Here is a 13,284-nt window from a genome sequence, read left to right on the forward strand (position 1 = left end):
CGCCATTTATGAGAGATGATAGCCCCTAGTCAATGCTCCTCGCGATGATCCCACGGCACTGCAGCAATTGTGCTCGTCGTGGAATTAGAAATACCTTCTGGATGACCCTGCCATTTCTTCGTCTATGTTTGAAAGGATGCCGATGTCATGATGTGCGCACCAATGAAAGCAGGTCACTGTCGACAGAGCCTTCATACCCTGCGGTGTCTTTGCTGGTAGACCACCTGTCGGCATTTACGCTTGTCGCAGCTTCTTGGTTGTGGGTGTCGTCTCCATGGTTTTGCAGCGACATTGGCTCAGTAGTCGGCTAGCCTTCTGACCCCGGCCGGGCCGCGGGTACTCTGAATACAGACATGCATCGGTCATCCTTACAAGTACCTCAGTAGGATCATCTATTGAGACTGGGAAATGGGGTCGATCCAGGTCAACGGTGCTGGATCCGTGGATTATCTCCATTTACCCCTGCTAGCAGTCTCAGAAGAGCTGACGACATTCCAGCATAACGCCTCATTCACCGGACTAGTATTGACGGATTTTGCATGACAGCGCAAGGCGACCGCGCCGATGTGAAGCAATTCTGCATTTGCCGCGACAAGACCGACCACCTTTCAATAACGACTCCGCTACCTCCAGTGGCACCGCGCCTGCAGCTACGTCGTGCTCCCTCTGGAGTCCAATGCACTTGACACCATCAACCGTGCCAACTGCATTTCGCACTGGCCAATCGAAGATTGAGGATAAGAACGTTGTTATGCGATGCATTGGCCGTTTTCCGTATCGTGGTCGTCCTATTAGATGCATCCATCTAAAGTAGGTCGTCCATCTAGGAAATAATACTTCTGTCAACCAATCCTGAACGTTAGGTTTTGCCCCAGATTCGCCAATCAAGACATGCACAAAATCGAGGGATCGACATGTCGGATTGGCTGTCTGTTGGCCTTCCCCAGAACCTAGTGAAAATGTATTTGCCTTTGGGGGGGTTTTCGCCATCCCACCGTTCAACTACGCCATACGCCCGAGGTTTTGAGACATGGTATCTCCATGTGTCTCACGGCGTGCCCCATGGCTTATGCCACAAAGACACATGTCAAGTTGGTTGCTTTCTGCTGTACGAGCTGTCACGTACCACATTCCACTGTACGACGAAGCGCGAAATACCAGTATGGACTTGACTGGGGTGTTGGCAGTTGGTTGCTGTGCTGGCCCCCCGCGTTTCAAATGCAAGCCCGGCCACATACCACCAGTACTCTAGCATCACCTGTATAGTGATAATAATGCCGTTATGTTTCTGGCGAGATTTCGTGTCAATTGCTGCCGACCCATGCTCGGGCTGGCCAATTCGATCCCCGAGAACAGAGGGATTCTTCTCACTCGGCGACGACAAACATGGCTCCCAATAGCCCCCAACCTATGACCACGGTCCCAGGCATGAACATAATCACTATTATTTCGATTCGTCACTTTTTGGCCGAGTCACCTAGAGATGGCCGGACCGATAGACGGCTAGCCACATTCGAGCTGTGGTAGCTTGTAGAAAAAGAAAACTAACACTGCTTCGATGCTGCAATAGCCCACCTTCAACTATCCGCTTCACCTGCCAGAAACGGACACGAGCGGACCCTCAAGTTGAAGAGAATATTCTCTAGCACCCCAACATTGATGAGCACGAGATGGCGATTGAGTTGACTCTCCTCCCCATTGTTGTGGCGGAATGATACGTCAATTGCCAGTTCGTTCCGTCTCATTCGTCGCCGATCAGCTTGCAGCGTGTCTGCAGCCACAGTGCCAACGTACCCGTCTGTACCACAGGATGGTGTTTCTTCGAAGCAGGTCCTGCCCTATCACACCCACCTGGTCAGGAAAATGGCGCCTCTCACCACAAACGAGCCGTATCCATACGAACAACTCACGCTGGTGGGGCCGCTCCCGCGCAAGTTTGCTGCAGTGGACTCACATCCAGGCTGGTGAAGTTGGGCAGTCCGACAGCCACCAAGCTGGTTGCCTAGCTGAAACGCACTCACAACCTCCCTTGCTCCGTCTGCCAACATCGATGTTCCAATGGCTCTCACCCTTGGAATGCGTCAATTCTCTGAGGCCGCCATTGGCTCGTATCTCACTAGGATGGGGTGTCGAAATGATCGACACACACACGGAGCGGTTCGCGATTAGCTCTCCCGCGGGCTGTCCGTTGATCGTTCACCCCGCGAGGGAGCACTCACGATGGATACTGCATGGGCGGTTTGGACGGTTTGCTACGCTGCCATGCACCGGCAGCTGTTCCTATTTGCGCGACCTGCAACGGAACTAGTGCCAGGGGCTATGCTGACCTTTTGTTCCGCAGCTGCGGCTGTCAGGTGAGAGATAGACCCTCAAACACGGTTCCACCAGAACGGCCTGATCGCCCACGACGGTACAATGAAGCTGTGTTTGTTACAGTCATGACGACCTCACATACATGCACACATGTATAAAAGCTAGGGAATATGTGCGACATGGACGGCCCGCTTTGTGCCACTGATCAGCGTTGCATTGGCTGGGACCGATCCCTGGTGACAAGGGTCTGCCACACCCGATGCCATAAGCAAACAAGGAAAGAGATCTCACCCACCCACGCATTGATCTGGGGTAACACGTGAAGTAGAGCGCTTGAAAAGTCTCCACGAGCTGCAACTGGTTTCTTCACTATAACAAATGGCGCCTGGGAATAGTGCATGTGTAATTACCTCATTTTTACACCGAGAGGGCCTGATGAAGACCTCTGCTCAGCCTGAATTTGCATGTGCAGTTTACACAGAGTAGTGGCAAAAAGGCGAGAGCAAGTATTTGCTAAATATAGTAGTGCATGCCAATGCGGTGTGGTGATTTGTCCCATGCTTCTTAATTTCAGGTTCAGTGCTATGTTCATGCTGTCCCCGTCTGATAAGGGGGCGAGAAGTCAGCCACCAGCGTTTCCAACGACCGTATAATCCCTTTGAACCCTAGAATTGACTCGCTCAACATTTTTCCATGACGCTGACATGTTCTCATGTCCGTAAGAGATGCGACTTGGATGCTGGGCCATGTCAATAACCTGGGATCCATCGAGCTCCTGTTTTTGCCACTAATGATTACAGCTCAAGATCTCTAATTCGTGGAAGACAGAACATGGGCTTTGTGTACGAACTACTAGATCGCCTTGGCTGGTCTGAGGGAGGGCCTGTCCTCTGAAAATGATGCTTCGTGTTGGGTCCCATGAGTTCATCCCGGTTTGGGGGGTACCAATGCACACCTACTTAGAGTGCAACCCTTTTAACTACATAATCAAGTTCACTGCAACACCGGTATATCAGCCGGAATGGTTTGAATCAACCGTGGCTCCTCTATGGTGCAGAGCCAATGGTGTATATCATATTGCATCGGTAGTCCTGCCCTTGCCTCTCGGACCCGCTCGCAATTGATGATATTCGGGGTCCGCTTGGACGGTCTACATTTTTTATTGTAGCTTGAGTTTTTTCGGTTTTACTGTTGATACTTTGACGGCTGTGTGTTTCATGTAATCATTGCTTAAGGTCATGTGACCCATGTCAGGAGTTGTCTTCTAACACGAAGCCAGACGAGTAGCCTTCTCCTTCTCTAGGAAACCCGAACTGTTGCAGCATACGTATTTACAGTACAATGATAGGAATCATTGAGAGCAGGGGATTTCCATCTCTAGTGCCGAGTTACATTACCTGCACTCTACGATTAACGTATGAATCAACAGCCCTGACTTTTGGTGGCTTTCGTCAATGCAACATGAGAATATACCATGATATTAATTTTGGGATGCGTAAACAGAGGGCTTGCTGATCATGTCTTTGCCTCCAAACAGATGACTAGTATTTCGCTACCTCGAAGGAGGCCATGGCTTACTTTAAGGCCTGGCTCATTTTTGAAAGATCAAACTTCGACTTCTGTTTTCTAGAACCCATGAGATTATGTCCATCAATTGAGATGGTCTGGAACAAACAGAGTTGACTATCAGGTTTTTGATCTTGAGGATTCTTTTGGTTAGGAGGTTTGGGCACCTCAGCCCGCAGGGATATGGTGAGGTCGATGCCGATGATTTGGTCTTATACGTTGAATAAAATGAAATCCTCTAGGTTCTCGGGCTGATCTTGACGTAGCGTAGACACTATTTTTACATTGAGCTTCAAATGTACCATTTTTTCGGTTGGTGACAGTAACCTGTCCTTCTCCCGAAAAAGGCATTATAATATCTGTCGGCATGTTAACGAGAATCCTATCTGAAAGACTTTCAGATGTTGATGCATATTACAATACGTAAAGAGAACAATCATTCCTAACTACAAAGAATGTTACTGGTGTGCATGCCATTGTTTTGAGTTTACTCCAGTGCTATTACCAAATGTTCACACGGTAGGTTATGAAGTAACTGAAACAATGTCAACATCACGACGCTCTTCTTATTCAATTTCCAATGTCTTCATCAAGCTCTGATCTGACTGCAGTAGTAAGTAGACAACATTGAACATAAACGGCTGTTAGCTCTTTGCTGCAAGATGCCTAAAGGAGTAGCCAGTATGTGATTACTAGGCAGTACTGCAGCAACATATCCCCTTGAATGCATTGCCTGATATTATGGCACATAAACCATTTCAATATTTCCCTCGCGTATTGGATTCCTTTGACAGGTTACCATGCCCTGATCAACAGCCGCACTTGGGTCCTAAAGGAGTTTGTCGGCAGGAAGATTTCTCAGTATGATATCCTAAGCTGTACCTGGGAGAGAGACGAAATTACTTTTTCGAAACTGGCAAGCGAATGAGCTTTTGCTGATAACTAAGTCGGAGTACCAAAGGTCAAAGGCGCCTGCGAGAAAGCTCTGAAGCATAGCATAGAGTGTTTATAAGTCGACAGGAAATGTATCGACAAGTCGAGCTCGGCCGAATTATCTAAGGCAATGTTTACCTGATACAAATGCGCACTCATCAACTACACCTATATGGCAGATTTGTTCACTTACAAACTCGACAATACTCCTTCGTGCGCTAAGTTCCCCAACAACAGATGGTTCAAACATAGGCTGACGCTCTAAAAGCCAAACACTGCGTTACTAACAATATGAAAACTCCGTTTTAGTAGTTTAGTAACTAGACGGAAAAAGGGTTCATTATTTTTAATCAATCTTACTCAGGCAAGTTATCCTAAAGACATTGAATTAATAACCTCTTGATATTATAGTACCTTAAACCCTAACTAGAAGTACGGTAGGTAACGTAGCTGTCATAGTGCTAGCGATAACATAGCTATAAGGTACTGTATGTTGTAGTTAGTAGGAATAATAAATGTTAGTGATGTATCGGTATTGAAGACCTTTAAGTCTAAAATACTACGCCGTCACTCGATTTGGAGAGAGTAGGGCTACGAATGACAATACCGCCGAAGGCTACTACTATTATAGAGAAGCATAGAATAATCGAGGAAAACCTGTATTAATGTATATAGGCGGTTAAGCAACAAAACTCGGCTATATAGTTAGTTATTTAATAGATCTAAATAAGTTCCCCTACAGAGTTTGTCTTGCCCTGCGCTCCTGGTCCCTAAGCTTCATTAACATCCCCTCTGGCGGTTTCTCATAAAACAGGTAGTTCCTGCCAAATGGAGCGTCTAGCATTAAACCCTGCAGAGTCTTGACACGCGAGACGGCAACGTAGCTCAGGCCAGTCTGGAAGTCCCGGTTAGAGAGGTCTGTAACGATCCGGTCCTCTGTAATACTCTGTGACTTGTGGACGGTAATAGCGTAGCAAACCACCAGCGGAAACTGGGTGCGCGTGCAGTTCTTCGCACCGACGAGGAAATCCCTCTGCACAGGCAAGATCGGCACGATCTTTCCACCTTCGGGCGTGGTGAGAAAAGGCGGGCCAGAGTATTTGTCGAACTCGATAAGGATTACGCAGGGCTGATCTCGAGCCGGGTCGGCTTCAGCGGCCCAGCCGATATCATACACAGTGCCCCTAGCGCCGTTACAGAGGCCAACCGCCTGCCAGAGGTTATAGGTAAGCATCAACCGCGCGCCAATACATACGGGGAACTGCTTCGCAAGGTTGCCGGCCTTATCGTCCGCGGTGGTAGCGGCGCCGGGGCCGACGCTCTTGGCCACAACCTGGACAATTGGACTGTACAGACGCGACATATGGTAGTAATTGTACTCGCAATCTCAACCGTTCCGGCGAGCTGCCTGGGCGCCTGTTACGGCGACTAGTCGGTCGGCCCTGTGAGTTCCTTGGCCTGCCGTATGTGCCGGGTTGAGGACCACAACGGCCCTGAGAGGAAGGCAGCCGCGATAGGGCACTGTCCTCATAGTCTGCGTCTTCGTTGTTATCCTCGTTCCCAAGTTGACGGAGTATCCTTTGGGGACGGATTGGCGATAACACGAGATTGAAATAGTCCTCCACGTCGAGGTCAGGGTCAGAGAAGTCTCCCTAATTATCACTGGCCGGGTCCTCGTCGTCGCTAACTATTATCTGGTCGTCATCAACCAATATTTGGTCCCGGACAGGAACTTGGCGAGAAGTATTCGATCTCGACATGCCAGCGGGTTGGAGTATTTCCTGGAGCTGGGATGTAGTAGGAGTCTGGGACACGTCTTCACCGGCACGTCGTCGGGCTCGGTGCTCTCGGCGGACGACGGTTTGCTGGGCTCTTGCCTGGGCCTTCGTAGGGGTTTCTGGTAGCTTCTTTCTTTTTTTGGGTCTCTCAGGCCTACCCGTAGAAAAAGGACCTTGTGGTAGCGCTGGTGCCTGATCAGGCGGTAAGGACTGCCCCAGGTTTGGAAGAGGCGTACCCAGCTCTAGCCGCACTTGCTCAGGTGTTAAGGAGGTGAAGCCATGCGAAGACTGCGCACGGAAGGACTGACCTTAGCTTATTATAGGCGTACCCAGCACTAGCTGTAGAGACTGATCACGAGAAGACTGCTTCTCGAATTGGCCTAGAACGGGCGTACCTAGGTCTACTCTCGGGAAAGAAACCGGCGCGGGAAACAGCTGTCTGGCAGTGCGCTTCCGCAGCTCTGTAGGCGACTGAGGTCCAGACACTAGTCTGCTGGGTGGGGATAGGTTAGCATTATTATCTGATCGCTTTAAGGCTGGTTTGCTCGGTGAGGGACGAATTGAAAGAACGTTCCGCAGCGACTGAATAGCGCCTTGGGCACGATAATGCTTAGGGAGGTTAGATTTGGCCATAATAAGTAAAGGGTGATAAAAACTCTACCTGCGTATCTCGCTGCCCTCGACAGCCTTGACAGTTGCGCGTTAGTGGTCCCGAAGGCTTCCTCCTGTTTACGAAGTCGCTCGCTGGTTTCTCTATACCACAGCGCCCGCAGACGATAGTAGATGCAGTTCCAGGCTGCTCCTAGCAACCTGAATCAGGCTCCATTACTATGTTACGTTATCCCTCGTCGAGGCTGGGAAATTTGAGGGCGATCGTGCAATATTTGATCGCTTTGTTTTTGGAGTTTTTGGAGGGAGAGAGCTTCCAGCTGGCTGCCAGCCTGCCAGCTGAGCCGTTCCACTTATTTAGAGCCGTCATCCAGTTGCGGATCGATTTTCGGCCGGTAATACAAATTCTGGACCAATCAGAGCACAAGAAACTTGTTTTAAGCTTTGACACAGATCGTACTCTACACCAAAACTTTTTAGGTAACAAAGAAGTGACGTAAAGTAGCCTTCGGCTGATTAGCCGACGGGCTTACTCGTCCCTCTGACAGTACCATAGCATAATAATACTATATAGTAGATATTGAAACGGGGTCAGGCGGTCAGTAGGATATACCTACCACCTAACACACTGAACAGACGGCTCCAGTACCAACAGATCCCATCTGTTGGTATTATCGGACGAAGATCGTGGTACTGGTTATAAGAGTGAAGCTCTTACACGTCTGGTGCGCGAGTTGGTCGGATGTGCCTCTGAGACTCGTATGGTGATAATAGGATCTCGAACGTAAAGATAAGCTGAATAACTAAAATAACTAAATAACTGACTGAAAAGCGAAGGTGAAGATATAGATAAGAAGGAGATGATGATATGAAGATGAGGATGATGATGCGTGAAAATGGAGGACTCGTGTCCTATTCTGCCTCTGTGCCTCTTAAAGAAGAGAAAATAAACTTTCTCCTAGCCCCGTGATCTATTTCTCTGATGTCCGGCCTTACCCCGTTACAATAAGAGCTTCGCTCTTATAACCAGTACCACGATCTTCGTCTGCTCAGACCAACAGATGGGATCTGTTGGTACTGAAGCCGTCTGTTCAGTGTGTTAGGTGGTAGGTATATCCTACTGACCGCCTGACCCCGTTTCATTACACGTCTTGTGCGTGAGTTGGTCGGGTGTGCCTTGGAAATGGCACTGGATTGGCCTGATCAGGGCAAGATGACAGCTCCTGTGATTGTCAAGGCTAAGATAAGGGCAGAATAATAGGATCTCGAACGTAAAGATAAACTGAATAACTAACTAACTGAAAGGCGAAGGTGAAGATAACAGGTCGTAAAGATAAAGAAGATGAAGGAGATGAAGATGAGGATGATCTAGAGTCCTACTCTGCCTCTGTGCTTCTTAAAAGAAGAGAAAATAAACTTCCTCCCCGCTCCGTAACCTATTTCCCTGATGTCCGGCCTAGCCCCACTACAGTATATATTTAGTAAGCTTATGAGAAGAGTAAAAGCGCGAAATGCAGAAAATAAGTAAATTATCACGGCGAGCATCGCTACGGCTGTGTCAGGGTCCGGCTAGGCCGAAGGTAATAGTACAGAGTGAAGGGGAGTAATACACCAGGTGGTCTCAGGTAGGGGTGTCCAATATAGTGCATTGATCTCTAACCATCTTCCTATCCCCCTCCAAGATGCCTCCCTTACATAGATAACCAGAGCCCGTATTCGGAGTAGTAGAGCCCGTGTATCGGAGCAGCAGATCGCTAGTTCCTCCGGTTCCTCAGTATACCAAGACTTCCATAGTAGGTCATGACTCGCATGTCCTTACACCGGTGCCTTGCACTCGGTACTCTGACACTAACAGTGGGACTTCCTTCTAGAACAAACCCTTACAGACACTTTAGTATCCTACGCAGCTAGACTAGTGGAGGTTTCGCTACTAAGGTCATATTCTTTTCTTTATATTTACTAAGGCTTAGTCGATTACACGTACCTACTAAGGCACTTTTACTAATCTGATTAGTACGATAAGGCTTTCGATTTATTGACTTAGTGACAAGGGTTTTGGGTCTGGCTTTTCGGTTTTCGGATGATTTAACGTCCCACACCCACATCCGGGACACACCCACATGTGGGACACCCAAAAATGCCTCATCAACACCACTAGCCTCTAACTTCAACCTCTTTTTTCTTTACCAATATCGATTCAATCGTACGAAATTTTACGTACGTCTTCTTTACACTAATATGAGTCAATATACCGAAGATGATATTTATCGAGCTCTTCAAGCAATAGCTACCGCTCAAAGCCTCCGAAAAGCAGCATATGAGCATGGTATGCCAAGGTCTACTCTTTCACGACGGATTCAGGGAGCCCAGTCAAGAGATATAGCCTTCGCTGACTACCAGAGGCTCTCTCCAGCCCAGGAATCTCATCTGGCTGAATGGGTTCGAATCCAGGCTGCCCTAGGCCTCCCACCAACCCATCAACAGCTCAAAGACTTCGCCGAGTGTATCCTACAGATCCACGGAGACACCGAACCACTTGGAAAGAACTGGATCCAGGCTTTTATCAAGAGGAACCCTTCAGTCAAGGTCCAGAGAAGCAGAGCTATCGATTCCCAGCGTATTAATGGAGCCTGAGCTAATGTGATCAGGCAATGGTTCAAATACCTCGCTATCCCTGAGATCAAAGCTATTAAGGCCTCGAATCGATACAATATGGATGAGACAGGTATTCTAGAAGGTAGAGGATCAAATTGTCTTGTTCTAGGATCATCTGAGACTCGTTCTATTGACGACGGGCAGTGAAACCACCCGCAGGTTCAAGGTGTTATGATGATGGCAACGGACAACAAGATCCTCAACAAGACCTTACTATCCGGGAGGTGGAAATAATTAACAAGATCAAGAGCTCCTTGCCCTGATCGGAACGACAAGTACCTCAACAGGTACTAACAACTGGAGCCTCAGCAGGCTGGGGAAGAAAAGGAACCTCAACAGGCCCTTGAACAATCACCTCAACAGGCGAAAGATGGGAACAATGGTCTCAACAGGCACAATCAGATCTATAGGGGCAACAAAAGTACCTCAACAGGTACGTCAGACATTGAATGCCTGTCCAAGTAAAGAGAAATTGGTTCAGATTACTGTGGAAAAGGCCGCTTGAATTCCTATCTTTTTCTCAAGAGAGTGACTATGTACATAAGGTCTTAAATACCCTTCAAGAACGCACTTACATAACTCGTCTGAAACCGGAAAAAAAACGAAAACGAGCACCCAAAAACCCTAACCCCACGTCACTATACGGAAGAAACAGCCTGGATCTCGAGCTTGGACATCTCTTATAGAGTGTATCTCTGCGACTGGTACTGCACTACCCCCACTTGTGATATACAAGGGGAAGCCTGTCCAGCAGCAGTGGTTTCCTCTGGACTTGACTCCATACGAAGCCTGGAGGTTTACAGCAACAGAGAATGGGTGGACGTCAGACTCTACGGCTATTGAGTGGCTACAAAAGATCTTTATTCCTTTGACTCAACCAGAGGACCCTGAAGAGACTAGGTTACTTATCCTAGATGGACATAGTAGCCACGAAACGACAGAGTTTATGTACCTCTGCTTCATAAACAAGATACAGTTGCTTTTCTTGCCGCCACACACATCCCACGTTCTCCAGCCTCTCGATCAGTCAGTCTTTGGACCCCTCAAGGCAGCCTATAAGAAGGAGCTTGGTTACCTTGACCGATGGGATACTACTACTGTCGTAGGGAAGAGAAACTTTCTCCTCTGCTATAGAAAGGCACGTCTAGCAGCATTGACGGCTAAGAACATTATCAGTGGATGGAAACATACTGATCTCTGGCCTTCGAGCATAGCTAGACCCCTTATGAGCCCCCTGCTCCTTGAGAATACGTCAGCACCAATCAGACAGCCTAGTCAGACTTGCAAAGGGTACTCTGATAGTAAGGGTAGTCAGGACTGGGCGTTAGAGACATCAGAAGTAGCCTGGTCAACGCCTAAGAGGAGAGATGAGCTCCAAGATCAACTCAGCTTATTCAGCAAGCTTGATAGTGATCCAAATACCCAGCGGCTACTCTTTCGGAAAGTTCAAAAGGGCTTTGATGAGAAGGACTACCAATTAGCTGTCGCACAGCGAAAGATTGAGGCAATAGAGGCAGAGCTTGAGGCTAGTAGGGCTAGGAAGCGGAGGAAGGTCAAGATGAGCCTAAATTCGAAGTTTACTAATATCAAGGCTATTCGGAAGGCTCAAATAGAGGCTGGTGAAATTGAGGATAGTACAGATGAGTCTAGCGAGTCTGAAAACCCTAGTGACGGTGAAAGCTGTATTGTAGTCGCATTAGAATAAGTGTAAAAAAAGGTTGAAGTTAATGGTTATAATATACAGTGTCATTTTTAGGGCGTCCCAACATGTGGGTGTCCCGGATGTAGGTGTGGGACGTTACACCCTCTATTTCTAATATCAAACTTCCGGTCGTAGCCACTTATAGCTGACCTGTTTCACCATATATAAGGCGATTCTCCTATCCAATTCAATTTCATCCTTCGCTTCCAATTAAGCACCACAGTTTATTCTCACGGGAACCGCATCACAAACCCTTCACGGACACACACCACCGCGCCAAGATGGCAAACATGAAAGCCCTCATCAGCGCCGAAGGCAAGACCGCCTCCGTAAAATCCATCCCCATTCCCACGCCTGCCGAAGGCGAAATCCTTGTCAAAGTGCACTATGTCGCTCAGAACCCTGCCGACTGGAAAGTCATGGCCCAAGTCCCCCCCGGCCGCATCATTGGCTGTGACTTCGCTGGCACTGTATCCCATCCCAACGGCTCTTCATGGCGCGAGAACCAACGTGTCGCTGGGTTCGTCCAGGGCACCGCCGTGAACCCCACTCGTGGTGCTTTCGCCGAGTATGTCGTCGTGGAATCGAGTCTAGTCTATGCCATCCCCGACAAATTGAGCTATCAGGACGCCGCTGTGGTCCCGCTCGCTTTCGCCACGGCAATCCAGGCTCTGTTCCAGCGCCTTAAGCTGCCCGAGCCGTCTAAGCCCGCGAAATCGGCGTTTCCGGTGCTCGTCAACGGGGGTACTTCGTCTGTGGGGAAGTATGCAGTCCAGCTAGCCAAGCATGCGGGTTTGTTCGTCGTGGCTACGGGCTCAAAGCGCAACCATGAACTGCTCGCGTCATATGGCGCGGATGTGGTTGTGGACTATAACGACACCGACTGGATCGAGCAGATCCGCAAGGCGACGCATGACGGGCTTGAACACGCGTTTGACTGCATCTCTGAGCTCGAGACCACCAAGGCCATCGCAGGTGCCCTGTCATCGAAGAAGGGGGGCCACATCGTCACCATCCTCCCGCGTAAAAGTGTCGAGCTCGACCCCGCACACAGCCAGGTTCGTGTGGAGTCTACCATCGTGTACACCGTTTTTCAGCGGACAATCCAGTACGGCGCGTTCGACAACTGTGGGAGTGAGACGCCGGAGGATAAGGCGTTTTGGGAGAAGTATTTGAGTTTGCTGCCGGAGTACTACTTGACGTCGGGAACTATTAAGCCGAATCGGGTGAAGGAGTTTGGCGGGATAGAGGACATTCTGAAGGGCTTTGAGTTGCAGAAGGAGGGCAAGGTTAGTGCGGAGAAACTGGTCTATAAGATTGCTTCTTGAGCTTTCTGCAGTATCAGCGAAGATATATAGCAATTCTTTGGACAGCATTCACAAGTGATGATGACATTCTGAGCCGAGTATATGGATAGAAAGAAAATCCCACGCCACACTTGAAATCTGCGCTTGCTACTAATCAGCACCTCTGTGGGATTGGTGCATAAGTTTTGTATAATATCCCCTGGCAGGACCGCTCTTATCCGGTAAGTTCCGGACCAGCACTTGCGGTTGATACGACACTTAGCGACCAGAGCGGGGCTGAGTCGAAGACGGTATGGGTTGCACAGCAAGTGGAAGCAGGGAGGGAAGATGCATCCAGTGTGGCAATGTAGCCGAGTCATCTTGTTCTACTAGCTGCACGTAAGCAAGGCTGCAGGTAGGCAGTGCTGCCGCTTGTTGGCGA

At 48.9% G+C, this 13,284-nt stretch overlaps 5 protein-coding genes across 5 annotated transcripts; 2 read left to right on the forward strand and 3 right to left on the reverse strand.

Moving 5' to 3' along the window:
* Nucleotides 1–4,603: 4,603 nt before the first annotated feature.
* BCR38DRAFT_337479 (uncharacterized protein) lies at nucleotides 4,604–4,807 on the forward strand (the record flags this gene model as incomplete). The annotated part of the gene is made up of 1 exon (XM_040855540.1): nucleotides 4,604–4,807. The coding sequence occupies one exon, from the start codon at nucleotides 4,604–4,606 to the stop codon at nucleotides 4,805–4,807; it is 204 nt and encodes a 67-aa protein (XP_040718384.1).
* A 753-nt stretch (nucleotides 4,808–5,560) lies between these two features.
* BCR38DRAFT_314657 (uncharacterized protein) lies at nucleotides 5,561–5,797 on the reverse strand (the record flags this gene model as incomplete). Its single annotated transcript, XM_040854686.1, has 1 exon — nucleotides 5,561–5,797. A coding segment is annotated over one exon (237 nt), but the record flags the coding sequence as incomplete, so codon positions are not given.
* Nucleotides 5,792–6,157, reverse strand: BCR38DRAFT_316498 (uncharacterized protein; the record flags this gene model as incomplete). Its single annotated transcript, XM_040854707.1, has 1 exon — nucleotides 5,792–6,157. A coding segment is annotated over one exon (366 nt), but the record flags the coding sequence as incomplete, so codon positions are not given.
* A 685-nt stretch (nucleotides 6,158–6,842) lies between these two features.
* Nucleotides 6,843–7,458, reverse strand: BCR38DRAFT_164284 (uncharacterized protein). The gene has a single exon (XM_040853800.1). It carries the CDS (start codon nucleotides 7,221–7,223, stop codon nucleotides 6,900–6,902), a length of 324 nt encoding a protein of 107 aa, XP_040718387.1. The 5' UTR covers nucleotides 7,224–7,458; the 3' UTR covers nucleotides 6,843–6,899.
* A 4,193-nt stretch (nucleotides 7,459–11,651) lies between these two features.
* On the forward strand, nucleotides 11,652–13,011 carry BCR38DRAFT_428095 (zinc-binding dehydrogenase). The gene has a single exon (XM_040859873.1). The coding sequence runs from the start codon at nucleotides 11,838–11,840 to the stop codon at nucleotides 12,882–12,884; it is 1,047 nt and encodes a 348-aa protein (XP_040718388.1). The 5' UTR covers nucleotides 11,652–11,837; the 3' UTR covers nucleotides 12,885–13,011.
* Nucleotides 13,012–13,284: the final 273 nt, after the last annotated feature.

The sequence above is a fragment of the Pseudomassariella vexata genome (assembly GCF_002105095.1).
Source record: "Pseudomassariella vexata strain CBS 129021 chromosome Unknown BCR38scaffold_4, whole genome shotgun sequence".
Lineage (NCBI taxonomy): Eukaryota > Fungi > Ascomycota > Sordariomycetes > Amphisphaeriales > Pseudomassariaceae > Pseudomassariella > Pseudomassariella vexata.

What these genes read in the sequence shown, in the direction of transcription:
- BCR38DRAFT_428095 (XM_040859873.1), top strand. Translation starts at nt 11,838, where the DNA reads ATGGCAAACATGAAAGCCCTCATCAGCGCCGAAGGCAAGACCGCCTCC.
- BCR38DRAFT_164284 (XM_040853800.1), bottom strand. Translation starts at nt 7,223, where the DNA reads ATGGCCAAATCTAACCTCCCTAAGCATTATCGTGCCCAAGGCGCTATT.